At 40.2% G+C, this 27,501-nt stretch overlaps 2 protein-coding genes across 2 annotated transcripts; both read left to right on the forward strand.

Annotated features, from left to right (window-relative positions):
* The first annotated feature begins 19,291 nt into the window (after positions 1-19,291).
* Positions 19,292-19,781, forward strand: LOC110723993 (rRNA 2'-O-methyltransferase fibrillarin-like). The gene is made up of 2 exons (XM_021903406.1): positions 19,292-19,549; positions 19,641-19,781. The coding sequence occupies exons 1-2, from the start codon at positions 19,292-19,294 to the stop codon at positions 19,779-19,781; spliced, it is 399 nt and encodes a 132-aa protein (XP_021759098.1).
* Positions 19,782-21,793: 2,012 nt separating this feature from the next.
* On the forward strand, positions 21,794-24,614 carry LOC110724130 (UPF0503 protein At3g09070, chloroplastic-like). Its single transcript, XM_021903521.1, is given in 2 exon segments — positions 21,794-24,214; positions 24,216-24,614. Coding segments are annotated over 2 exon segments (2,082 nt in total). The 5' UTR covers positions 21,794-22,337; the 3' UTR covers positions 24,421-24,614.
* The last annotated feature ends 2,887 nt before the right edge of the window (positions 24,615-27,501 follow it).

Genomic DNA, 27,501 nt, shown 5'->3' on the forward strand with positions numbered 1-27,501 from the left:
TGCCGCCTTGCAATACCGGATGCCGCCTAGTAGGGCTTCATATTCGGCCTCATTGTTAGAGACCTGGAACTTGAACCGCAGTGCATATTCTTACTTATCTCCCTCAAGAGATTGACAGATAATCCCTGCACCACAGTCGTTCGTAGTGGAGCTCCCGTCCAAACCTGGCTAGTATTATCCGTGCAACCAGCCTTGTCATTTCAACAATAAAGCCGGCGAATGCTTGCCCCTTTTGGTTTGTAAGTGATTTCCAATCCTTGCATTTCAATCGCCCATTTGAGCATTCGTCTAGAAGACTCCAAGGTTGTAAGTGGCCGCTTGATCGGTTAGTCAGTATAGACTACTACCGCATGCGCCAAGAAGTACCAAAGCTCTGCGTTCCTAAGAACATGGCTAATGAAATAGACCGGTAGCTGGATGTCGTCTCTTTCGGCTAAGAGAACGGCACTGAGGGCATGATCGGAGACGGCCAGATACATGAAGAGCTTCTCTTTAGGCAAAGGGATAACAAGCCTCGGCAAAGAGTGCAGATGAGTTTTTAGCTTTAGAAAGGCCACCTCTGCATCATCCCCCCATTCAAAGTTGGTCTTCTTCTTGATTTACTGGAAGAAGTAGAGACACTTGTCACTTGACCGGCTGAGGAATCTCCCCAAGGCCGCCAGACAACCTGTTAGCTTTTGTACTTCCTTCACAGTACGGGGTGACTACATGTTGATTACCGCCTGTATTTTATCAGGGTTAGCCTCTATTCCCCTTTGGTCAATCAATAATCTGAGAAACTTCCCAGACTCAACACCAAAGACACACTTTTTTGGGTTCAACATAACCTTGTGCTGCCTGAGTGTGGCGAATGTTTCTCGGAGATCAGCAAGATGATCCGCCTGTTGCTTGGATTTGACTATCATGTCATTAACGTACGCCTCAACATTCCTTCCAATTTGATTAATGAAGACCGTATTAATCATTCGTTGGAAAGTAGCAGGCGCATTCTTCAAACCAAACGACACCACCGTATACCAGAATAACCCTTGATCAGTGACGAATGTCGTCTTTTCTTAATCTTTTTTCCACAAGGGGATTGATAAGTGGCATTTATGCCACTATTTAGATCCTCTAATCGCGGTATTTTTCTACGTTTGTCCCTTGTTTGTACCCCTTTTGCTCCGTTTATCTCTTTATTATGTTTTTGTGCTTTTCCTCGTGTTTTGTAGGCTTTTGGAGTTGATTTTAATAGAATGAAGAGCTTGGAGAATTGGAGTTCATTTGAAGAGCTACAAAGGAAGTTAAGGAGCAAGCAAGCAAGGTCATGCGGACAGCGCGGGTCGCGCTTTCGAAATGGCGCGGCGAGCCAAACCCAGCACGGTCGTGCCTAACATTGGGGTCGAAAATATTGAAGGCAGAATGTAGGCGCGATTTGGGCGCGGCTTAGGCGCGGGCGCTCCTAAGATAAGTCGTTTGAAAATGAATGTCGCTTGAAGTTATGGCCGTTTGAAAATGAATGTCGCTGCCAGGACAATCCCAGTGCGCGGGCGCGCAGGCAAATATTGCGGGCGCGCACGAGCAGCTACGGGTCTTTTAAACGCTTCTTCCTCTCCTCTTTTTGGAAGTTTTGATGGGCGGTTTCTTTGGGGGTTTTCTCTCTCCTCTTTTAGGGGTTAAACCCTAACATCTCTCCATCAATCTTCACATAAATTAGGCTTAGATTTAGATTTAATCTTTGTTTTTATACTTTGTAATGTAGATTAAGAGTAATTTAGGGTATTTTAGAGAGATAAAGTGAAGAGCTTTAATGGTGGATTGAAGAAGATGAAGATGCAAAGTGACATTGTTTTGGATTCCTTTTCAATACTTCAATGAGCATTCTAAACTCTATCTCATTTATTGTTCTTTCTTAATTTCTTGCTTGATTAGAGTAGTTGTTTAGTTTAATTTCTTCTCTTTGTTCTTCTTGCTGGGTTTTGTGTTAGTTGTTCATGATTAGTGAGTAATTCCCTTTACTAAGGGATTGGTGATAGCATGTGGTGAATCTTGAATGTATTAGGCTAGACAAATGTTGGTTATATGTGATTAAATATACCTTGTAACCATATTTTACTAATTACTCCATGTGAATGGCCAATCATGTGTTGTAATTGGGTGGATTGAACTAAGTTATGACGATAGTGTAACTTAGGGATATCCATTAGGTGATCGATTCTATGCAAAAACCTTAACTTTCACAGCTTGTGACGATAGTATGAGCATGTGTTAAGTTGGGAAAGCCTTTGACCTCGATAGGTGGTTAGATGGTATTGTTGGTATTGCCTTATATGAGATATTTGGTTTGCATGTAAACTCATTTCCATTGCCTAACTTTATTGAAGATCATTGTCATGTTTGACCCTCTCCCTTGGTGTTAGTTTAACTTAATATTAATCTCATTTTGTTTATTGTTCAATCCATCCTATCTCTTTGACCTAGCTTAATTGGTGGTGGTGTTGATAGTGTTTATGTCGTCTCCGTGGTTCAACCCTCTACTTACCACTAAACTTGTTTAGTGTAGGTGTAGGTTTATAAATATTGTTTGGTTAAGGGTAGTTAGTCCAACGACCTAATTATCCTTCACCAAAATGGCGTCGTTGCCGGGGACGGCTTCCATTATTGTTGTATTACCTTATTGAGTCTAGGTCTTTGAGAATATTTTCTTTTCTTTTTGTTTATTTTTTTGATTAAAAAAAAGAAAAAAAAAGGGAAATTCCAAAAATATTTGAGCTTTCTTATTTGGTTGCTATTTGTTTTGCCTCATTGAGTCATGGATCAATTTGTCCAAAATGAAATGTCATGTCCTTCTTTGCCTCAATTTGAATATTAGCCCTTTTGGGTATACTTTAATAGGTTTGAAGACTTCTCTAATTACCTTGGTTGTACTTTATGGGAGTCTTGTGAGATAATTTATTAGGGTTTGAATGAGTACACTAGGGGGGTGGTTGAAAACATATTTAATGGTGAATTTCGAGCCACATCTTCGGATGAGGCTTGGGATTTCTATTTGTGGTTTACTCGGGATAGCAATGAGCAAGATAATTATGATAATTGTCGTGATTTTTCTAACTCTTGCATAAACTCTAATGATGATTCTTATGTTCCCCATGATGATCCCTTGATGCATGATGGCAACCCTTCCCTTTTGTATGCTAATTGTGATGAGATGCATCCCAATGTTGATAATGTTCATGATATTTTTCAATGTTCATCAATTATGTGCATGAATTCCAATGATGCTTCACACACCCCAAATTCTCAAATGCATAATTCTTCATCTTCCTTTCCTTTTTCATACACGATTCCTAATGAGTTCCCCTATGTGTCTAATGAGCCTTTTTGTGAGGGTAATTCAGTGGGGAGATCGAAGGAAGAAGAGTGTATGGAGATGCTTAAGGAGTTTATGAGAAAACAAGATGAAGAGAGGAATGAAAGGGAAGCTTGGATTAAAATGATGGAAAGTAAAATTTCCCAACTAGCCTCATCCCAAGAGGATGCCTTTCCTTCTTCTCCCTCCTCCCATTTGAGTGAGCCTAAGGGTAATCAAGAGAGTGAGACAACTCATTTGGAATTTGAGAATGTGATTAAGGATGATGATTTTGAAAGTGATGGAGGGAGTATGGATGGTGAGATTTTTCATGACTTCGTGAATACCAACCCCTCCACCCAATTTGAGCCTCAAAACTCTTCGCAACCCATTGACGATAAAAAATTGATGCAATTAAACATTGATTTGAGGTTGCTTAGAGAAAAGTTTGGTTTAGGTGATGATGAGATACCGATGTTCATTCATGGTGACTTGGGGAATGTTAACAATGATGATCATGCTCTTGTTGAGAGTGAAATATCCCAATTGGTGATTGAGAATACATCGAAAATCTTTGAGGGTATTGAAGATGAGTTGGAAGAGAAAGCTTGTGATTCAATGCTAGGTGGTGTAATTGAGGTGGTGAGTGCGATCCCAATTCAAACCCCTTCAACTTACATCCCTTTTTCAAGGAAGTTTAGCAATATTCCTTCTTTTCCCATCTCACTACCATATTTTCTCAAAAATAAACCAATTGAGGAGCCCCTTGCCTCTCTATACCACCATGGCCTTACTTTTGATTTCAATGATGAGCTTTCACCTTCCAAAATGCAACTAAATGAGTTTGTTCCCTCTTTTTCTTTTTCTTATTTTAATTTTTCTTTTGATTTTTCTTTTGATTCTTTTTATTTTTCTTTTCCCCCTCCCCTCAAGCATAGAGTTTCTTTCAACTTTGTGCTTGCTTGTCATATGAGCATCACTTATGCTCTTTTTCATGAAATATTTTCCGATGCATATGACAAGCTTTTGCGTTCTTTGTCCGGTTATTTACTAATAAGGTCAATCTTGGACCTTAAACAAGACTTTCTCGGGAAGTAACCCGTGTTTTTATTGCTTTTACTTTTCCTTATTTCTTTTAATTTTGTTTTCCTCTTGTTTCTCTTTGTATATAGTTACTTGATGTCTATACTTTTGCTCATGACCTTGGATCGGGAACCATAAGAAGAAACAAACCAAGGAATGCTTGTGATTGGAAGTTGAAGCATCAAAGAAGAGTAATTAGATGGAAATGATGAAAATGAGTTCATTTGCGGGTTTCACACCCACCTATCATTTGGTTCACTCTTTCCATTTTCTTTTTTTTTTTTTATTGCTTTACCTTCTTATTTGCATGTGGTTTGAAAGATACATGTTTGTGGTGTTGTTGTTTCCTTCTTCCCTTTCTTGGTCTCTTGATTGCTTGATTTACCCCCTCCATACATACCAAGGTTTATTTTTGACTTTGGTTATTCTATATTTGGATGGCCATGAGCGCCTTATTGATTTGACTTTTGGTATACATGGATTTGTTGATCATGCTCTCATCTTGCGCAACTATATAAACATTCTCAAGTTGTTCTTGTCTTGTGAATATTTGCTTGTATGGAGTCTTTTCCTTTAAAAACAAGGCAAGTTTTCGTATGTGTTTTATTCATTCTTGTTTTGGACTTAATGTTTTGAGCTTGTGTCCTTGAAGGCTTTCCTTCCTAATTGGTAATGGTATGCACGGTTTGAGAGTGTTTTGGGTTGAGTTAAACATATTTTAATGCTAAGGTAGCGGTTTTAAGAACTTTGGGATACTTGTAGCCTTAATCCATGGTTGTGGTAAGACGGTGTCGCTCTTCATAGTGGATATGAACCCCTTAGGTCGGTAATTGCTATACAAATCCCGTGTGAGGTTTATTTGTTCTAGCCTTCATCAACTTTGTTGAGTGGCATATTTGGATCCTTGGTTATGCATTTTTCAATCCAGAGTTTGACTTCTATCTACCCGAGATCGTGACCGAACCCTTTAAGGGAGGACATAGGCATTTTTCATTTTCTTATCCTTCTTTTTGTTTTGTTACAAAATTAGTTTTCTTTTAAATTTGCCCCTCTTGCTAACCCTTTGAGCCTATTTCCCTTTCTTGATTTTGAGCCACATTACAAACCGAATGACCTTTTGTTCCCCTAAACCTTTTGTTTATGTGAAGCATGTTGGTTTGAGAATTGTTTTGTGTTGATTTTGAACGCAAATGAGAAAGTTGTAGTTCTTTGGTCAAGCAAGTGAGTAAACTGTGTTTCTATTCAGTGAAATAAGAGCAAATGCTTATGAAAAGCCGTCCTTACTCAAATAAGGTAAGGACCAAAAAAAAAAAAAAAAAAAAAACTTCATATCCCTCGTGTTTGAGCATTGAGGACAATGCTCCGTTCAAGTGTGGAGGAGTCCTGTTTCTTAGTCTTGTTAGTGTGTGTTTATTGAATAAGTGTGGGGGAATACCACCAAATTTTTAAATTTCTCAAAAAATTTCCCACCTTACACCCCAAGCATACCCTTACAACCAAAAAAAAAAGTTTAGACCCTATAGAGTTTAGTCTTTATCGATGGAGAAAGATAGTTGTCAAGCTTATAGAGAGAGAGTGCATAGCCAAGACGTCGGGATAACCTTCTCATCGTTTTCATTTCTTTATCTTTTTCCGGTTCCTTCGAGGAACTATGAGAAGCCCACCTAATGGTTGACTTGAAGCTAGTGGAGAGAACGCGGCTAGCTAGTTTGGGATGAAAGGTGAATTGTACGGCTCTTAGTTCTCTATGCTTAGCTTAGTCTATGTTTCTTTCAACCCTAAACATCTTGGAACGTGCATACCCTTATTTGTTTAGAAAGTTGTGCATTCATTGGTGCTTGTTTCGTTCCAAAAAGTCCACCAAGAACGTCTTGTTTTTGTGTTTATTTTATTTGTCTATGCATTGCCTTGTTTGTGTTGCTTTATGTGTAGAGTTATGGGTTAAAATCTTTAGAAACCCTTACGAGAGCACACTCATCCTCATAGGCGACTTTGAGGTTTAAATGGCTTGTTGTTTACGCTAAAAACAACCGTGATTCCTACGAAAGTGAGTTAGTGTATATTCTTTTTCACCCCTCTCCTTTTAGTGTTATTAGATCCTTTTTCTTTCTTTTTGTTTCTGCTTTTGTTCTTGCTTGAGGACAAGCAAGAGGCAAGTGTGGGGGAATTTGATAAGTGGCATTTATGCCACTATTTAGATCCTCTAATCGCGGTATTTTTCTACGTTTGTCCCTTGTTTGTACCCTTTTTGCTCCGTTTATCTCTTTATTATGTTTTTGTGCTTTTACTCGTGTTTTGTAGGCTTTTGGAGTTGATTTTAATAGAATGAAGAGCTTGGAGAATTGGAGTTCATTTGAAGAGCTACAAAGGAAGTTAAGGAGCAAGCAAGCAAGGTCATGCGGACAGCGCGGGTCGCGCTTTCAGAATGGCGCGGGCGCGCCAAACCTAGCGCGGGCGTGCCTAACATTGGGGTCAAAAATATTGGAGGCATAATGTAGGAGCGATTTGGGCGCGACTTAGGCGCGGGCGCTCCTAAGATAGGTGCGGGCGCTCAAGGGCCTGAACTCCAAAACTAACCTTTGTTCACTCTTTTGCCATGACTTTTGATCTACAAATTGGATTGAGGTGATTCAAGTTGCATTGGAAACTAGACTTAAAGAGCTTTCCAACGATAGGTCGCACGCTCACAGAACCCTCCTAGAACAGAAGTTATGGCTGTTTGAAAATGAATGTCGCTGCCAGGCCAACCCCAGTGCGCGAGCGCGCAGGCAAATATCGCGGGCGCGCACGAGCAGCTACGGGTCTTTTAAACGCTTCTTCCTCTCCTCTTTTTGGAAGTTTGATGGGGGGTTTCTTTGGGGGTTTTCTCTCTCCTCTTTGAGGGGTTAAACCCTAACATCTCTCCATCAATCTTCACATAAATTAGGCTTAGAGTTAGATTTAATCTTTGTTTTTATACTTTGTAATGTAGATTAAGAGTAATTTAGGGTATTTTTAGAGAGAGAAAGTGAAGAGCTTCAATGGTGGATTGAAGAAGATGAAGATGCAAAGTGACATTGTTTTGGATTCCTTTTCAATACTTCAATGAGCATTCTAAACTCTATCTCATTTATTGTTCTTTCTTAATTTCTTGCTTGATTAGAGTAGTTGTTTAGTTTAATTGCTTCTCTTTGTTATTCTTGTGGAATTTGTGTTAGTTGTTCATGATTAGTGAGTAATTCCCTTTACTAAGGGATTGGTGATAGCATGTGGTGAATCTTGAATGTATTAGGCTAGACAAATGTTGGTTATATGTGATTAAATATACCTTGTAACCATGTTTTACTAATTACTCCATGTGAATGGCCAATCATGTGTTGTAATTGGGTGGATTGAACTAAGTTATGACGATAGTGTAACTTAGGGATATCCATTAGGTGATCGATTCTATGCAAAAACCTTAACTTTCACAGCTTATGACGATAGTATGAGCATGTGTTAAGTTGGGAAAGCCTTTGACCCCAATAGGTGGTTAGATGGTATTGTTGGTATTGCCTTATATGAGATATTTGGTTTGCATGTAAACTCATTTCCATTGCCTAACTTTATTGAAGATCATTGTCATGTTTGACCCTCTCCCTTGGTGTTAGTTTAACTTAATATTAATCTCATTTTGTTTATTGTTCTATCCATCCTATCTCTTTGACCTAGCTTAATTGGTGGTGGTGTTGATAGTGTTTATGTCGTCTCCGTGGTTCTACCCTCTACTTACCACTAAACTTGTTTAGTGTAGGTGTAGGTTTATAAATATTGTTTGGTTTAGGATAGTTAGTCCAACGACCTAATTATCCTTCACCAGGGATCTAGTGGAAACCTGAATAGGCGTCCATAAAACTCATCAGGGCATGTCCGGCTATTGAATCGACCAGACTATCGATCTTAGGCAGTGGATAGATATCCTTCGGACATGCCTTGTTGAGGTTGGTGTAGTCAACACACATGCGCCTAGTTCCATTCGGCTTTCTTACTAACAAAACGTTAGCTACCCACTCAGAGAAATTGCATGCCGAATGAACACAACGTTTACCTCGGCAACTGCCGCATGACTTCTTTCCTCGCCGTGGTTTCTCTTCTTTTGCTGAATGGAATTCTTTTTGGGATCCACGGCGAGTTTGTGGACAACGAGATCCGGGCTGATGCTTGGCATCTCTTCCACCTCAAAGGCAAATATGTCTATGAATTCTTTCAGCAGCTGGTGCAGGCTCTCACTTAGCTTATCAAATGCCACCGTCCCCACCTTAACCTTCCGCTCTGGTCGACTGTCGTCCAGAGGGATATCAATGTGTTCTCCAGCAGGCTGGGGACGAAGATCATCTGACCGTTCCCCGGTCAGTGATTGCTATTGCTTCTCTTTTTTTACCACCACCAGCTGATCAGTCTTTCTTTTCTTACCGGCTGGTGGGGCCGAATGATCTTCCTTGGTATCATCAAGGTCGATTGTCTGTTTGCCCTTTTCGGCTGCTGCAGCCGTGGGCTTGACGTCCGAGAGGTAACACTCTCGAGTTGTCTTCTGGTCCCCGTTGAGGGAACCGACTGTTCCATCATCCTTATCATACTTGAGCAACATGAGAGCAGGAATGATGACGGCCTTGCACTCGTTTAGAGTGGGTCGGCCAAATATGAGGTTGTAGGCTGTGAGCTATTCAACCATTAGGAAATGAATGGTCATGTACCGACCGTTTCCCTTATTCCCCAGGCGGACGGGAAAATCAATTCGTCCGACTGGGTGCGCAAGTCCTCCCCTAAACCCAACAAGGGTGTGAGAGACCTCCATCATGCTATCCAGTTTGTACTTGAGATTAGATAAGCATTTGAGGCTGATGAGGTCATGGGAGCTGCATGTGTCAATTAAAATTCGACCAACTAGTTGGTTGGCCACATTGCATTCAATGACCATAGGGTCATCATGCGGCCGACAGACTTTGACTCTGTCTCGTGCGGTGATGATGACTTTAGGGAAGGCGGATGTGCTTGCCGCCTCTCCTTCTTCAACAGAATTGACCATCTTTCTCAAATGGTCCTTGGTGCCCCAAATGGTCGGGCCACCCCCGGCGAATCCGCCTGCTATTGTATATACCGGATCTTCATCTGTTTCGGCAATACTAGCAGGCTGGGGAGTTTTCTTCTTGGACTGCCCTGGATTTGCCTTGGAAGTCACTTTGGACTTCACATAGGACTTTAGTTGTCCCTTGTCGGCCAAATGGTCAAGCTCCCGCTTGAGACTGAAGCAGTCGTTCGTGTCATGGCCGACATCCTCATGGAAGTGGCAGTGTTTGCTTTTGTTTCGGTTTTCAGCGGAACCTTTCATACGAGTCGGCTTCTCAAGAGTTAGCTGATCCTTGATCTCCAAGAGGATGGAGCAGCAGTCCTTGTGGAACTCGTACCTTGGAACGTACGACTTCCTCTCTTTTTTCTTCTTCTAGGCCAGTTGATCAGAGTTATCAACGGCCCAGATCTGTTTTTTCTTTTTCCTCTCTTCTAGCTTAAGAGCCGGTTGAGCAGGATGACTCTCCTTCTGTCGGTCGGACTTCTTTGAGTACGACTTCTTGCTGGAGGAGAGTTTGGTCGCCTGTATATAGGCTTCCGCCTCTCGTAGTGCTCCTTGCAGAGTGAAAATTTGTTTGCGGACGAGTTCGTACTTGAAAGTAGAACCGTCCTTCAGACCCTTGAAGAAATTTGTGTAGGTGACCTCATCAGACAGCCCATGAATTTGGATTCTCACCAAATTGAACCGCTTGACATAGAAACGTAGCCCTTCTCTGTCTCCTTGTTGTACATTGCCGATTCAAGGCTTGTCTTTTTGGCAGGGATGTTCAAAGAGAAGTTTGAAGCAAAAAAGAACGCAAGCGTCTTGAAGCTATTAATGCAACCAGCCGGCAGGTTGCCGAACCACTGTTGGGCTATGCCCTTCAGGGTGGCTGGAAAACAGCGACACTATGAGACATCATCCAACCCTTGTAAGTACATGAGATGGGCGTATCCTAGCAGGTGGTCTTCAGGGTTGGAAGTCCCATCATAGGTTCCAACCAACACATTTTTAACCTTGGCCGGCTGTTCAACTTTGGCTATTTCCCTGGAGAACGCAGAGGGTTGATCTCCAAGGTGTTGCAGCCTAAGCTGCCAATCCATCGGTTGGTAGTCGTATGCCGCCTGGCCTCTAAAGAAGGCAGGCTGAATGTAAGGTAAAGCAGGCGTCTAGTACAATGGCGGAGCCATGTACTGGGCTGATTGTATCACATGAGGGCCAGATTTAACCCGAGGGCTGCTTGCTGGGGTTTCATGTATAGATTGGGAATACCTCACAGAGGTATTCTAAAAGCTATCATGGTAGGTCGATGTAGAGGCCGACTCTGATAGCTTGGTTCTCTTCTGCTCGATGTAATGTCAAGCATCGGAGAATATCTTCTTGCTACCATCGGTTGTACGTGCTGAATGGCTTTTCTTGTACTCGTTTCTAGGAAACAAAGTCTGGAGAGGTCAAATTGGGGCCGAGCCTTGTCCTTAGGGCCAGGATGAGGAGTCGGTTGGCGGTCTCTGACCGACGTTGGTTTACCAGGCTGGGTTGGCTTCTTGGCCGATTGCTCCTTTCTAGGAGTAGGCAACTTCTTGGTGGCAAGCTGCTTGATTTCACCCCTGAGACTGCTCAAGAGTTTCATGAGTTTGTCTCGGGTAACTGGGGTAGATCCTGCCGCCTAGGAAGGATCACCCGGCCGCCCTGAGGGCTTTCTTGGCTGTCCAGCAACCTTGCTTGGCCCCGCCTGGTCATGGTGACGTTCCCGCTTTTTTTTTTACTGCGGATGCGCCTAGAGATGAGGGACCTGTTAGGATCCACATAGGTTTCGACATCAGCGTCGTCCCTTGAGTCATGGTTTGTCTGGACCATTATGTCTTCAGGAGGCCGATTGGTCTCAGGATTCGGTACAGGTTCTTGTGAAGCCATATTAGAGGTACTCTCCACACAGACGGCGCCAAATGTTTCGGGGTTTTTTCGTCCCTCGGAAGAGTTACGACACTAAGAATGGATCCAGCAAGGGGCGCCTGTACCTGCAAAGCAAACGGACCACCAGTTGGTCGGTGGTCCGCCTCCGAAGATCAAGTTAGTAAAGTATTCGGAGTAAAACATGCGGAAATAAAGTTATCTGATCGGATTCCAAGCTCGGGTATGGTGTTATCTGTTTCTTGAGAACGACAGCTCCGTAATAAATGTTGATGTGACGTGTTGTCTCGTGTTACGTAATCGTCCCACAAATGAGGGAATTGTCCCTATTTATAGGGCCTTTTAGGGAAGTGTACCCTCACTAGGGTTTGATGACCTAGGGATTTGGGCACGCCGCAAAACGACGCCTCAAAGTTTGGGCCTTTGAAGGCCACCATTTTAGAGTTGATATATGAGTGACACGTATCACTCATCCTAAGAGGCCATTTGGGCGTCTCTTAGTGTGACACGTGTCGCCCTTCTAATAGTCCACTTTGGATCATCAAACACCTCAAATCAAGGGTGATATCTACCTGACATGTGTCACCATCATGGAAGTTCCAAGGTGGCGCTTCTTCCAGTGACACGTGGCAGGCTCCGATTGGGCCACTTGGCCGGTTATAAAATACCCAAATCACAATTGGCGGCCTTTGTGCGGGCTGATGGGTGCTGCTATTCGGGCTCTTGCGCGCCATATCCTCCTGGCCAGTGCTACTAGCTCGATATTCAACGCCAATGTTCATAATACTCGAGCGACTAATTAATTCCTTTTGGATCAATTCGTCGTGACGAATCGTTAATTGCTTGGGTATGACCCAAAGGGTTCAGTCGAGATTAAGCTGTAATATAAATTATATATTAATGTTATGGATAGGAAGCGACCTCCAACTAGGCATCACTACTAGAAAACAGCTCATTTCCGACAGAAAAATTTCATCCGAAACACCCCCAAAATCCGTCGAAAAAGCCATTTTCGACGGAATTCCGTCGGAACCGGTTGTCGGAAATGCCATTGTAGGAAAACCGGCATCTTTCGACGGAAATTCTGTTGGAAACAATTTTCCGACGAAATTCTTTTGTCGGAAGAGGATTTCCGGGGCCGGAAAAATCTGTCGTAAAGTTCCGACGGACCCCGATTTGGTCGGAAAACTTTGACGGATTTTCTGTCGGAAAACGTTTTAAATAAATTAAAAAAAACACGTCACACCACCACCGGCACGGCGTGTCACCATTAAAAACCCCTAACTAACCCTAACCCTAACACCAGACCACCACCACTACCACCTACATCAGACCACCACCGCTCCACTAGCCCGGCCCCTAACTAACCTTTACCCTACGCCAAGACCACACTCTCCCCAATCAATCCCTATACCCACCTTAGCCCATATCTGCCAGAAACCTAACGCCACCCACCGCCGCCCTTTATCAAAGCCTAATCCAGTCCCACCTAACTCTTATCCTGATCGAACACTAATTCACACCTTGACCGAAACCATACTTTGATCCGTACACCTTAAGCACCCAAACCCTGACCTAGATCTACATCACAATCACCCTAACACAAATCATCCACCACCACCGCAGTCCTTCACACACACCACCCATTAGTCCACCGCCACCGCATTCAACCAACATCATTATAAAATATAAAAAATCTCAAAAAAAAAGTAAGAAAATAAAAACATACCTTGAATTTCACCAACAAAACCCCAATTTTGGCTTGGTTTTGGGTTATAAAGGTTAAATTCAACCACGAAAACTCTAGATCTAGAATTTTCGTGGTAGAGTTTGACATAAAAAACCTTAATTTGTTCTAAAAAGCTTACTTTGACATGGGTGAGAAGAAGTAACTTAGAAAGGGAAAAGGGAGAAGAAGGGGCGAAGAAGAAGCTGATGCAGAAGAAGGGAGAAGAGAGAGGAGGAGGTACAAGGAGAACGTGAAGACTGAGAGGAGGAGAGAGAAAGAGGATGATGAAAGAAGAAGAATGGGGAAAAAGAAAGATAAGTGGGAACGAAAGATAAGGGGCGGATAAGAGGGGACTATTAGGGTTTTATAAATTAAAAAGGTTTTTTATAATAAAATATATTCCGATGGATTTAAATTCCGTCAAAAATGGTATTTTACACGGAAAAATCCGTCGAAAAGTGGAAATTTTCCGACGAAATTGAATTTCGTCGGAAATCTATGACGGAATAAAAATCCGTCGGAAAATTTCCATTTTTCGACGGCATTATGTGTCCGTCAGAACTAGTCCGTCCGAATTAGCCTGTTTTCTAGTAGTACATTCCGATTACTTGGCCTCACTGAATGATTAGCTTTCTAATAATTCCAAACCCTCTATCGGAATAGTACACTTGTTCGAAGGAAACCATGCATTCCTATCAGACCTTCTTGGCCCAATTCCCCAAAACGCCACAAAATGGCATAGCCCATCAGCCCCGGGTTTCCATAACCTAGGCAGGGACACAATTCCCGATGACCCTATAAATAGGGAGATTTCCTTCTTTTCAGGGGCACGTTCATTTATTATAATGTACCTACTGAAGGATTAATGTCTTCGTCGTGTGCAATTACTAGGTATATAAATGGATCAAATTATGGAGATAATTAAGTTCGGACATTTGGGTCGTCGTTTTATCATAGCTAGAGGTACTAACGATTTTTGGGCTAGTAAAATAGCCCGAAGCCCAATTGGGCGGATCCTATAAGGTCACACAAAGGGTCTAGATCGGGCACAAGAGGACAAAGGCCCATGATGGCCTTATCCTCTAGTATGGCCGACCATATGGAGTAGGATAAGAGTTTTTTGGGTTTCCTAACCTTAATCTGATTATAATGTGATTATAAATAGACTAGGTGCCTAGGGTTTTGCAGTAAGTTAAATTCAGTTGATCAGTAAGATCAAAACCCAAATTAGCAAACACGAGACCAACCCTCTCAAACTCTCCCCTCTCTCACGACTCTCTCTCCTCCCTCGGCGCTAGTGTGGTAGTTCGTGGTGGTGATGGATCGTGGTGGTCGGCTTAGTCAATTAAAGGTGGTGATCACGGTTTTCCTCTTTCACTCGACCAATCTAGTATTGGTGGACGACTCGTTCGAAGCTCGTGGACTAAGTAGAGTAGCAACGCTTGGGGCTCTATTCTCTCTCTGATTCGTAAATCAAATTGTTACGTGGAATTTACGCTTCAAAGGTATGATTATGTGTCTAGTGTGTTATGCATGTGATCTTGGATTAGGTACTTGATTGAATGTGATTTATGATTTTCCGCTGCGTGGTACCTATAAACTCCTATACTTAAATTCTCTTACATCAGAGAAATCATCTAATCTCGGAATCTGAGAAGATCCAACTTTTACCTTTTTTTTGCACTTTTTACCTTTTTCGTACGCGTTCTAACTTGATCGTCGGAGGCGAGGCTCCAACCACCCAGAGTCTCCGTTATTTTGTAGGTATAGGCAGATGGTCCCAGTCTTGGAGTTGTAACTCTCCCGCTGGACACAAAAAAAACCCCAAAACAGATATTTATTGACAAATTAAATTACAAATTCTATAAACCATATGGGCATCACTCGAGCACACAATTGTTCGTTTTTCACTAAATAATCATTTTTTGAATAGATTTTTTAAAATAAAGATGTTGTGTAGAGTTTTTACTTTCGATACACTACTAATATTTCATATATAAAAATTGATCCTTACTTTTAATAAAAGGAAAATTGCCCGGATAAATCCGACCTTTTGCCCGTCCGCTGAAAATAATCCCACCTATCGATTATTTTTTAATAATCCCACCTTTACCCCCCGATCTTTTCTATTGGTCCCAGTTTACATGAAACCGGCTAACAAGGTAAACAGTTGTGACGTGGACTTGGGTATTTAATTTTCCCTCTCTTAAACATGACAGGTCATCTCTCTCCCACCCACCCTCTGTTATTTCTGAACTTTCTCCCTCCCTCTTCATAACTTCTTACACAGCGCAATTAAAATTAGGTTTGAAGTAGATCAAAAGCCATAATTGAAGCTTCAACAACTATCGTACCTTGCAGTAAAGTCTGAAACTTCCATTTTTTGCGGAATTGCGACAGTTAAACCCTAAATTTCGCCATTTTAGGTAAGGTACTAAACCCTAAATTTTTCCTGTAATTTGCGATTCATTGCGTCTAAATTTGGAAACCTAATTAATTGAACTGGAAGTTGATGAATTTATGCTTGTAATTGCAATGTATTTGTTCAATATGGTTGTGAATTGTTGTTTTGTTGGCTAAAAATTTGCGCTTTATGTGTTTGTTAATATTAGTGGTGTATGATTCTTAAAGTTTGGGTTTTTATTGCGTGCTTTTGGTGGTTGTTGTATGTTGATTGTAATTTAGTGCATGTTAATTTAGGTATGGGTAAGATTACCTTGAAAATGTGGCATGGAGGTGTGTTTGAGACTGGTAACAATGGGAAGTTGCGCTATAGGAATGGGGAGAGGAGAACATTTAGCATAGACCCAGATGAACTTTGCTCCTTTTATTTGGTTGAGTTGGTTATGAAGTGTGCTAGATATGATGGGAGGATAAAGGGGTTTTTATACTTGGTTCCTGGGTTGAGTATGGTGGATGGTTTGAGGAAGGTGACAGATGATGAAAGTATGAGGGATATGATTCAAGTTGCAGAGAAGTACAGGGGGGTGGAGGTATATGTTATGCATGATGACAATGACCCAATACCCTTCCCCCCACAGTTACAGGCTTCTGCCAAAAAGAATCAACCCAAAACAATCATGCAAAAAAAAACTACCAATAAATAGGGGACCACAAATTAGATGTAGTCCAAGAAAGAAAAGTCAGCCTTTGACAATTAATGAACCTACCCAAAAAGCCACTGACAACTCACTAAAGCCAAAAACAGATGAGTTTAAAAAAGATGCCCCCACTGTTGAGTTAAACAAAGATGCTCCCACTGAATCTGTTCCCACTCCACCCACCAACACCTTATCCAACCAAAGCTCTTTTAGAGTTAAATATGTTATAAACCCTAGTTTACCAACTGTAACAGCTCTCCCCACTCTCTCTTCTCTCATAACACCCTCAAAAACCCAAACTGACCCAGTACATTCATATGAGTGGGAAGATTCTAGGCCAGATAGCCCCATCCCAATTAATGACCTAATTCCAGATTATAGCACTGAGAGTGACCATGAAGACCCTCCATACAACCCACTGGTTGACAAGGGCAAGGGAGTGAGCTCAAAGCCTTTCTTTGGAGAGGTTTACTCAGATCATAGTGATGAGGATGTGGAGTCAGATGGGGAGCAGGGAGCAGATGCTGATGGTGATGATTTAGAATTAGAGGTTGAAGGTTTAGAGGAGTTAGAGGAGGAGTATGAGAGGGAACATGAAGAGATCTTGGATGAAGATCTACAATATCAGTCTGATAGTGGAGATGAGGAGTACAATATAGCTAAGCAGAGGGTTAGGGATACAACTGCCCAGCTAGTTGACATTGCAAGGAAGATACAATTGGAGGCTGCTAGGGGTTTGAGCATACAAGAAGTTGCTGAGAACAGGGAAGAAGCTAGGGAAAGTGCAGCAACTGGGGCTCAGAGTGATTATGAAGAAAGTGATGAAGAAATTCATACCCCTCCTAACAGTGGTGATGAAGAAGAGTTGATTCCAGGGAGGAGAAGAAGGTTAGGGCTTTTAGTGTCTAAGCATACAGAATTTAGCACATTTGTTTGGAAGGTTGGGCAGAAGTTTGCCAACAGAGAGGACTTCAAGGATGCAGTTGCTAAATATGGAATACTTCAGGGCAGAGATATGTTTTTTGTTGTGAGCAACAAGCAAAGATCTCAGAGATTGGGTGTAAGGTGCATAGAGAGCTGTCCTTTTTATGTGTATGCATCCTAGGATACAAGAAGAGCAACATTTGTGGTGAAGACAGTGAAAGGGGAACACACCTATCAGAGAAACATGAAGAGAAACAGGCAGCTCAAATCTAGTTGGGTTGCAAAGCAGTTCCTGGATGTCTTCAAATCTAGGCCACATTGGCCTGCAAAGGAGATACAAGAGTGTATAAGGAAAGCTTACAAGATGTTGGTGACCAGAGACTTTTCCTACAAGGTGAAGTACAATGCTCATAGGTTGTTACATGGGTTAATGCATGTCCACTACAACAATCTTGGAGGGTACTTGAAAGAGATTGAGAACTGCAACCCAGGGACAGAGATTGAGCTTGTAACTGAACCATCAAAACAAGGAGACCAACCTGTATTTCAAAGGTTGTTCATTTTCTTTGAGGGGCTTAAAAATGGGTGGATACAAGGATGCAAGAAAGTGTTGGCAGTAGATGCATGCTTCTTAAAGACTTTCTTAGGGGGTCAGTTGTTGGCTGCTGTTGGAAGGGACAGCAATGACCAAATGTTTCTTGTCTGCTTGGCAGTGGTTGAAGGAGAGAATAACTCCTCTTAGGAGTGGTTCTTTAGGAAGGTAGCAATGTGCCTAAGTCTGGGAGAAGGGGAAGGCATCTCAATCATTTCAGATGAGCATGTGGTATGGACTTAACTTTGTACTCATTTATTGTTAAATAGTTTACATAGGCTAGTTTATGTTGTGTGCAAACTTTGACTTGGTTTTTTAATTTTTTTTTTTGGCTTTTTTTGTGCAAATGTAGAGTATTGTGAGTAGTGTCTCAACTGTCCTACCTAGGGCAGAACATAGACACTGTGCCAGACATATATTTGCTCACTGACACAAGAAATATAGAGGAGATGAGATGAAATTGTTGTTCTGGGCTATTGCAAAGAGCTACAATGAAGCTGATTATGAAGAGAACATGGCTAAGCTTAGTTCTCTCAATGTTGATGCTGCCAATGACTTCAAGCTGCATAGGCCTCAGTTGTTTTGCAGAGCTTTCCTCAATCCTGCTATCAAAACAGATGCAATAACTTCCAACATTGCAGAGACATTTAATGGTCATTCAAGCAAGGACCAAACATTTGCTATACATGTTAGAAGAAATCAGAACTTCACTGATGCAAAGGCTGGTAGTGAAAAGGCAGGCCATGATGAAAGCTACTGGTGTGCTCTGTCCAAGGATTCAAGCCAAGTTTGATTTTGAGAAGACAAAGGCTGCTGAATGTGAAGTGTACCCTTCTTCTGAAAATAATTTCAATGTTAGCTACATATTGGATCAATTGGTGGTGAGGTTGGAAGAAAGGAGCTGTACTTGTAGAAAATGGGACATCACTGGCATCCCATGTTGTCATGCTGTTGCCTGCATCTATTTTGTGGGAAAGGAGCCTGAGTTGTATGTGCACTCATCATATTTCAAAGACACTTACATGTCAGTTTATGCAGGTACAATAACTGAACCATTTCAACATTTGTGTATTACTTTGTTAGTGTATGTGTATGTGTCACATGTTACTTGTGTGTGGCAGGCTAAATTCCCCCAATTCAAGGTGAAAGACACTGGCCTAAAGTGTCCAAATCAATTGCTCCACCACCAATCAAAATTGGCCCAGGAAGGCCAAGAAAAAATAGAATCAAAGACCCCCATGAGAACCCTAAGAAATCTGGTACAATGACCAGAGCAGGGATTGAGATGACTTGCTCACTCTGCTAGCTTAAGGGACATAATAAAAGAAAGTGCCCCAACAAGGACAATGTGAAGCCAACTGAACCTGCTCCAAAAAGGGCTAAAGGAAGGCCTAGAAAGGATGCTCCACCACCAACTCAGCCCTCAATAGCTAGTCAGGCTATGCCATCTACACAAGCTAGTCAGGCTGTGCCATCTGCACCCCAAGGACCTAATACAAGTCACTACAATCAAACAGCTTAACCCACCATACTAGGTAGAGGGGGAAGAATGATAAATATGGGAAGGGGCTCTAGGGGTGGAAGGGGTAAAGGAGATGGTGCTAGGAGAGGTGTTGTTGCTGGTGGGAGAGGGGCTACTGCTGCTGGTAGAGGAGTGGATGCTGGGAGTGGTGCTGCTGCTGGGAGAGGCTCTGCTGGAAGAGGTGTTTCAAGTACTGCAGGCTCCAGCAGTGGTGGTGCAAGTGGGAACAGGGGTGCTGCAAGTGGGACAAGAGGAAGGGCAAGGGGTGGCTCAAGGGGCAGGGGAAGGAACCAGGTTGGTTTTTGTTCTCATACATCCCTCAATTAGATCCTAAACTTGTTTATGGTGTGTACTTATTTCCTTGAATTTTTTGTGTTTTGTACAGATTCCACAAGGTGTAGGTATGTACATTGCACCTGATGGATCAGCCCACACTAATCAAAGAAGGACAAGGTCAGCCATGGACTGGTTTCAGTGCAGTCAAACAAGCCAAACCTCCACTTTGCAACAAGGACCAACTCAATAGTTTCATGTCACTCATTAGACTTAACTATGTTTATATTATACATTTGGATACTGTCTTTTGATCATGTTGGGTGTGTTAATTCCTACAGCAATTACACCCAATTCATGATGCATTTTGTGTATGAATGTTAGGCCAGACAATGTCACCATCTTTTGTTGAACTTATGCAGCTATGTGATTATGCTACATGTCTGAATTTCAAGTATTGTGCAAACAATTGTCAAAATAACTTTCATTAACTCATCAATGCATTGCTCATTACATAACAACTTGGTCTTTGCTCAATACATGTCACAAATGACCACAACACATTACTTAACCAAACTAAACTGACTTCACTTTTAACTACCTACAATCATTTGCAATACATCACAGTCATGCCTTCAAAATCACTATCATGAAAGCAAAGACAATCCAAGAAACCAACAGAGAAATGGAAAAATTCTTTTCATTCCTTGTAGCCTTCATCAATTCAATTCGAGTGTGGCAAAGCTCCATTTTGGTGTCATCTAATTCATCCTCTTTACTTCCCATTTTCTTCTTAACCTTCTTCAATTCTTCTTTAAGGAAATCAATCTCCATTTCCTTTTCAGCAACTTGAGTATCTCTTTCAAACACTTGAAATCGTAGGTCATCAACAACTTTGGGGTTAACATGAGCCCACTCAAAGAAGCCACAGTCACCATCCTGCAAAAAAAATTAAAAAAAACCCCAATTCAATTAGAATGAAAACCCTACATTCAAATCCCCAATTTAATTGGAGCAATTAACCTTAATTAATCACACACATAATTTCGCAATACACCTGGACTTACAGGCCATCTAGGGCATCCATGGAACTTCAACCCCACGTTCTCACCATTCTTAACCGTGCGTGTAATTGCTTCCAAACCACACCTGCACTTCATTTTTGACGCAACCAAGCCGTAATTCCTTGACGAAGTAGAACTACTTGACCCATTATGCCTCCTACTAGCCATTTTAGACAGATTTAACAAAGAAGAAATTTAATTAAGAGAAGAAAATCAGAGGGGGAGGTGTTTTTTTTAGAACAGAGAACGAAGAAGGAGAAAGCAAAATTGTTGACCTGGCAATTTTTAAAAGGATTGTAACCGTTGGTAGCCACGTCATCCCAAAACCGGCTACAATAGGTAAGGTAACCTGTAGGGACCAATAGAAAAGATCGGGGGGTAAAGGTGGGATTATTAAAAAATAAACGATAGGTGGGATTATTTTCAGCGGACGGGCAAAAGGTCGGATTAATCCGGGCAATTTTTCCTTAATAAAAATCTAATAACTCGGCTCTATTTCTATCATAAATTTTTGTTAAAAAGTTCTTTAAGATAAGATTGATTTATAATATATTTCAAATAACAGACAATTAGTAAAAAATAAGTTTTAATCAAAAAAATATTTTCAGTTTAGTAAAAATAATTTAAGTATGAACATATCTTGCATTATCAAAAGTAATTATAGGACTGTGTAATCGTATTTAATATTCAAACCAAAAGGTTTATAATCCTTATATGCAATAAACAACGTAGGTCTCGCTCTGGGCACAAAACTAGTATGTAATACTACCCCCGTTACATATTATGTGCAACGATTAAACATTTTTCTTCTCTACTTTATGTCAAATCGTTGCAAATAATATGTAACAGAGGTAGTATAATAAATTAAAAATTAGTCAAAGTTATTAAAATTATAATGATATTGAAACTGACAAAAGAAAGTTAAATAATTCACAATAGAATACAAATCTTTTTCTTATTTACTATTTTTGTTTTTTTTAGTAAAAAAAATTTAAAATAAAAAACAATGGCAAACAAAGGTATCGATTTAAATTCCCCATTTTCAACAAATAATAAAACAAATTCCTTTTACTGTTTGTATCTTTTTTTTTTTTTTTTAATATGGAGTTTGGAGTATGAACCAAACAACTTTGAACCTATTTCATTCCCATATTGATTTAGGGGACCGCTCACATCGTAGCGATCAAGAGGTAGAAAAAAGCAAATAAAAGAATAATACATAAACACACAAAACGATCCGTTCCGTTACAGGGACATGACGAGCAACAAAAGAGTGAATCCGTCCTTTTCAATTTTCAAGTGAGAAAGAGAGTAATCAGAGAGTATGCTTAAATCGACTACGCGTATCCCGTAAAAGAATTAAAGCACACCCTTAACCAAAAGCAAACCGATACAGACAAATTGCGAGGCTGACGGAAATAAAGTCAGTCTATTTGTCTATCTCACCCTCAAAAAAAAAAAAAAAAAAAAAAAAAAAACCCTCAAATTCCTTCTCCCAGGTGTGAGTAGCCAAATAAATAAAAATATTTAAATCACATTGTCTTCCCGTTGCTTTGCTCCTTCCTTTATACAGAGTATTTTTTTTTCTTTTCTCTTTCTCATTGTCACTTTCCGTTGGAACACTCCTCCCAAATATCACCACCTCCCACTTTTTCTACCATCTCTTTTTCTCTGATTTCTTTGATTTTCTCTGAAAAATGCAATAGTGGAATCACGGGGAGAGAGAAGGGGAATTTAATTCGGGCATGAATCCCGTGACAGCTGAGCAATTACCGCCGCCGCCACCACCACCACCACCGCAGCCCCACCTGAAGTCCACCAGTTGCGACCGGCATCCCGATGAGCAGTTCACTGGGTTCTGCCCCTCTTGTCTTTGCGAGCGTTTAGCGGTGTTAGACAAATCATCCGCAGCAACCGCCTCTACTGGCCGTAAATCCGCCTCTTCTGCACTCAAATCACTGTTTAAACCTAGCAACGATACTGGGTCCGCATTACGAGGTAGGCCGAGTTCGAGTTCTTTTTTACCGGAGCTGCGACGGACTAACTCGTTTTCCGGAGGAAAGAACGAGGGAGGGTTTCTCGGACTTTCCGGTGCTTTCGAGCCGCAGCGTAAGTCGTGCGACGTTCGAGGTAGGAGTACGCTTTTCTCTCTCTTTTCGCAGGATGATGGGAATGGGAATGGGAAGCGCGGTGCACAAGGGCAAGGGCATCATCCTGTAATAAATGAGCCTTCGACTTCATCGGCGGTGATTGAATTGACGGCGGAGGTTGGAGATCACGGGGTAGCCGAGGAGGAAGGAGAAGGAGAAGAAGAGGAGGAATTCCATGAAAGCATTGATAATGGGGATGAAATCCAGGTTATAGAGGAGGAAATTGTCGAGTGTAATGATGATTATAATAATAATAATAACAACAGTGTGGATAATAATTTGAGGGATTATTCATCGGGTGAGCAGGTGGTGGGTGGAAACTTTCAAGGGCAGACGGTGGAATTGAAGCCAATGAAAGACCATATCGATCTAGATTCACAAAATAAGAAGGTGGGTAGCAAAGATTTCAAGGAAATTGCGGGTAGTTTTTGGTCTGCGGCCTCGGTTTTTAGCAAGAAATTGAGGTCTTGGACAAGGAAGAACAATAATCAGAAGATTAAAAAGCATATGAGTGGGTCTCATACTGTACAAGTGAATGGTAAAAAGGGCAATGCTGGGAGGAATTACAGAGATACTCAGTCTGAAATTGCTGATTATGGGTTTGGGAGGAGATCTTGTGATACTGATCCTAGGTTTTCTCTTGATGCTGGGAGGTTTTCTGTTGATGCCGCGACTGCTGGGAGATTTTCCGTTGATGCTGGAAGAGTTTCATTTGATGATCTCAGGTGTTCGTTTGATGAGCCTAGGGCTTCTTGGGATGGTTATTTGACTGGTAGGACTTTCCCGAGGATGATACCGCCTATGGTTTCAGTGGTGGAGGATGCACCGATAACGGTGTTGAGGAAAGATACTCAGATTCCGGTAGAGGAACCGAGGAGGAGTTCTGTTTCGATTAATGGTGATGACCCTTTCCCTGGTGGAGCTTCTCAGACGAAGGATTATTACTCTGATTCGTCCTCACGGAGGAGGAAGAGTCTTGATAGGTCTAGTTCTATTAGGAAGACGGCGGCTGCTGTTGTTGCTGAAATGGATGAGATGAAGAATGACTGCACTAACAAGATCTCCCCTCCTTGTGTAGACTATTTAAATGGAACCAAAGTTGTTGCTGGTTTTGGTGGTGATAGGGATTTTAGGGGCTTAGATTTGTTGAATTCTAATTCTAATTCGCTTAGAGATGATTATTCTGAGAGCTTTGATATGGGATTTAGGGATAATACCTCTGTGATGGGTAGCACCTGCGACAGAAAGGTGTCAAAGAAGTCTAGTAGATGGAGGGCGTGGAACATTTGGGGTTTGATTTATCGACGAGGCAATAACAAAGGTGAGGATGATGATAGATACAGTAGGTCAATACCGAATGGGGTGGAACGATCATACTCGGAGTCTTGGCATGGTGATCCAAGGGCTGGTTTTAATAGAAATGTGTTTCGCAGTAATAGCAGTGTCAGTTGGAGGAACTCGTATAACGTAGGGTGGTATAATTGATTCCAACAAAAAGAAAAAGGATGAGTTTGTATTAGAAAGGAATCGGAGTTCAAGGTACTCTCCAAGTCATACTGATAACGGGTTGTTACGCTTCTATTTGACACCATTGAGAGGCAGCAGAAGGGGCAGCTCAGGGAAACCAAAGCCAGCTTATTCACATTCCTTCGCAAGGAGTGTGTTGCGATTCTATTAAACCCGAATCTCTCCAGTTTCATCTGATGTTCCTTTTCATTAATGTCTAAATATTTTGAATTTGTGTACAAGCGTTGGATCCAAACCTCTGTTTCCTTTGTGGTTGATATTATAAAAGGTACCCTTGCATTAAAGTTTTACATTAAGCAATCTCTGATCAATGAGTAAAACTTGTACATTGTTTTCTTTCCTTTAGTAATGTAGTTTAATTTCCTTGATTAATCATAGTAGCAGTTTTGTTAACTGAAAAGCTCCTTAATCTTATGATAAGCACCCGTCAGAAGAAGCTTAATTCTGTCCACCTTATTTGATGAAATTTCTGCCCCTTCCATCAATTATGTAGATTCTCTGATGTTCATGACAGATTGCACTGTCCTTTATTATACATTCCTATATTATGTCATCAAAAGTTTTTCGATTCCTCATATAATTACTCCAAACAATGTCTGCCTGAGTTATATTCTTCTATATAATTACTGTAAAATCAATTGAATCTGATCTTGTCAGAATCTAAACACTGCTCCCGTATTCCATAATTTCAGTTATCTGTGGCTTCAAATGCTTGTTTTGAGGCTTTGCCGGAAACTTAGTATTGTTCAGATTCTTTGTGACCTCGGCCAATTCCTATATATGTAGCCGTGCTGACCTTGAGTAGTCCGTATGTTCGAGTTAGCTGCATTGTTGATGAATAAGTCAAATGTGCATATTGTGATTGTTGAATAATCTGCAAGAATTTCGTCTCTGTTTTGATAGTATCCTAATGGCCGAAAAATTTATCTTGTTTATGCATTAGTTTGGCAATTAAAGCTTGTTATAGTTCTTGTTGAAATCTATTTGTTAGTCTGTGTCTAATATGATATAATGGAGTATATTATGTTTATTGATTCTGATCAAACTCTAAAGTATGCGTTTTGGATGGAAGGTTGGTAGAGGGTAGTGATAATAGATGAAGCTAATACACTCGTGTCTGCAAAACAGTCTGTAGAAAAATATTGGTACAAAGATCTTAGCATACAGTAACATACAGGGGCCAGTAGCCCAGTACCACTTATGCGGTTCCCAAATCATGAGCATGAGGGAATATATTTTTAGTCGTTTCTGTTAGTTTTATTATTAAAAATCGGTACTCCTTTCCTTATCACCGAATAAATTTGAATATGATAACTAAATTTAGGCGAACACAATTTGCAATAATTTATCTTAAATATCAATTCACACATGTATATTTTATCTTACAATTGAGTTTGCTAAAGAAAATTGAGATGTTATTGCTTGAAGCTCTAACGGAATAATTTAGCGTCAAAAGCTTTTACTCCCTCTGTCGTTTTATTTGTATTACTTGATGTTGCACAATGTTTGATGATAATTTATTTAATGGAATATTAATTTTGGAAAGTAAAGTAAGTAATTACTCTGTAATTAATTTCTTTCAATAAGAATACAATGGGGATAATAGAAGACACATTATATGAAGTTTTTCTCGTTTAAATATGTACTATTGAAGAGAGGAAATTGATAAAATATTTTGAGTAGATGTTAGGGGAAAGGAAAATAAAAATATTTCATATTAAATTATGCACAAAAAAAAAAAAAAAAAAAAAAAGAGGCCAAAAATCAATATGGAGGTAATACATCCCTTTTTTTTCATCTTACTACCTCCTCTTCCCGATTAGGTGAGACAAATCTCAAATGGATTCCTTATTAACATGTTAACTAAATCTAGACGGAGTCAATTCACAATAACTTATTATATATCACCAATTGAAAACATTGGTGTTTAATTCCTTTTTAAGGTGATAACTATATCTAGACGGAGTTAATCTACAATAGTTAATTATATCTAACCATAAATAATAAAATGACTAAATCTAAGTGGAGTCAATCTACAATAATCATATCTAACCATAACTATTAAAATTATAAAATGCGATTTTCGGTTAAATGCCTGGTGGAATAATTTCGTATCTAGAGTATTTAATTCTGAACATAATTTTGCCAAGTTTTTCTTGTCAAAAAAATAAAATAAAAAAAAATTAAAAAAAATTCTGAACATAATAACTTCTCGTTCATGTAATCCATATTTCTACCTATACCTCTTTTGGTTAGTATAACTCAAGTGGGATGTATTAATGGTTAGATTATTTAATTAAAAATGTAATAGGATTAGTAGTTTGTATGCAACTTTTGACCCCCAAAATTAAATGGGGATAGATGAATAATGTTCACACGGAAAGCGCTTGATTGCCCAAATCCCGTGGGAAAAATGGGATCAAACTAAGCAAAACGGCAATGATTAAATCCTAAATGAGTGCTGCTTTAGCCTATTGGGAAATAAAAATACTTGATTGTGTTAAGCTGAATGAATAGATTTTGAGATCATTTCATTCTCTTTTTTTTCCTTGTAGTAAAAAAAAATAATATAATAAAATGAAAAAAGAAAAGGCTTAGTGATCAACCAGAAAAAATTTGCCTTAAAAGTCAAAAAGTAGGAAGAAACAACTCAAAAACATGCTCTTTCATGGGTTGGATAAAAAGAAATAAAGAGCAAAAAAGAAAAAGAAGAAAAGAGATAAAGACTAAAGAGGGCTCGTTAATCGATGGGCATCTAGAACTAGACTTCACTCACTGCTTTAAAAGATAACTTATACTCGTTCATTTGAAGTACTGTTTTTATTTAAAAAAAAAAAAAAAGAAAAAAAAAATTAAATTTTTTTTATTTATATATTTTTTTTTCCATTTTTCATGTCTTTCCACTAGTTTTAGGCATCGGTGATACTTCGAGTTTTTTTGCATTATTTCCCGGATAAAAGTACATTTTAATATTTAATTTTAATCAAATTCCATGCTAATAGTTTAGTGACTAGCATGTTAGACATTTAAATTCAAAATTAGGGTTATTATGGGTTCAAATCTTGTAAAAACCATAATTCTAAACATAGAGTGAAATAACACGATTTAAATAAGTAGAGCACCATGTGACACTTAAACTTATTTGAAAAGGCCTTTTAATCTATTGTATAGATGATTATACTTTGTATTATGAGTAAGCAATAACCCCTTATCTATCAAGGTAACCACATTT

Source organism: Chenopodium quinoa, unplaced genomic scaffold, assembly GCF_001683475.1.
Source record: "Chenopodium quinoa cultivar QQ74 unplaced genomic scaffold, ASM168347v1, whole genome shotgun sequence".
Classification (NCBI taxonomy): Eukaryota; Viridiplantae; Streptophyta; class Magnoliopsida; order Caryophyllales; family Amaranthaceae; genus Chenopodium; species Chenopodium quinoa.

What these genes read in the sequence shown, in the direction of transcription:
- LOC110723993 (XM_021903406.1), top strand. Translation starts at nt 19,292, where the DNA reads ATGGGAAGGGGCTCTAGGGGTGGAAGGGGTAAAGGAGATGGTGCTAGG. An exon ending in GGGGCAGGGGAAGGAACCAG is followed by an intron (nt 19,550 to 19,640) that starts GTTGGTTTTTGT and finishes TGTTTTGTACAG; the next exon opens with ATTCCACAAGGTGTAGGTAT.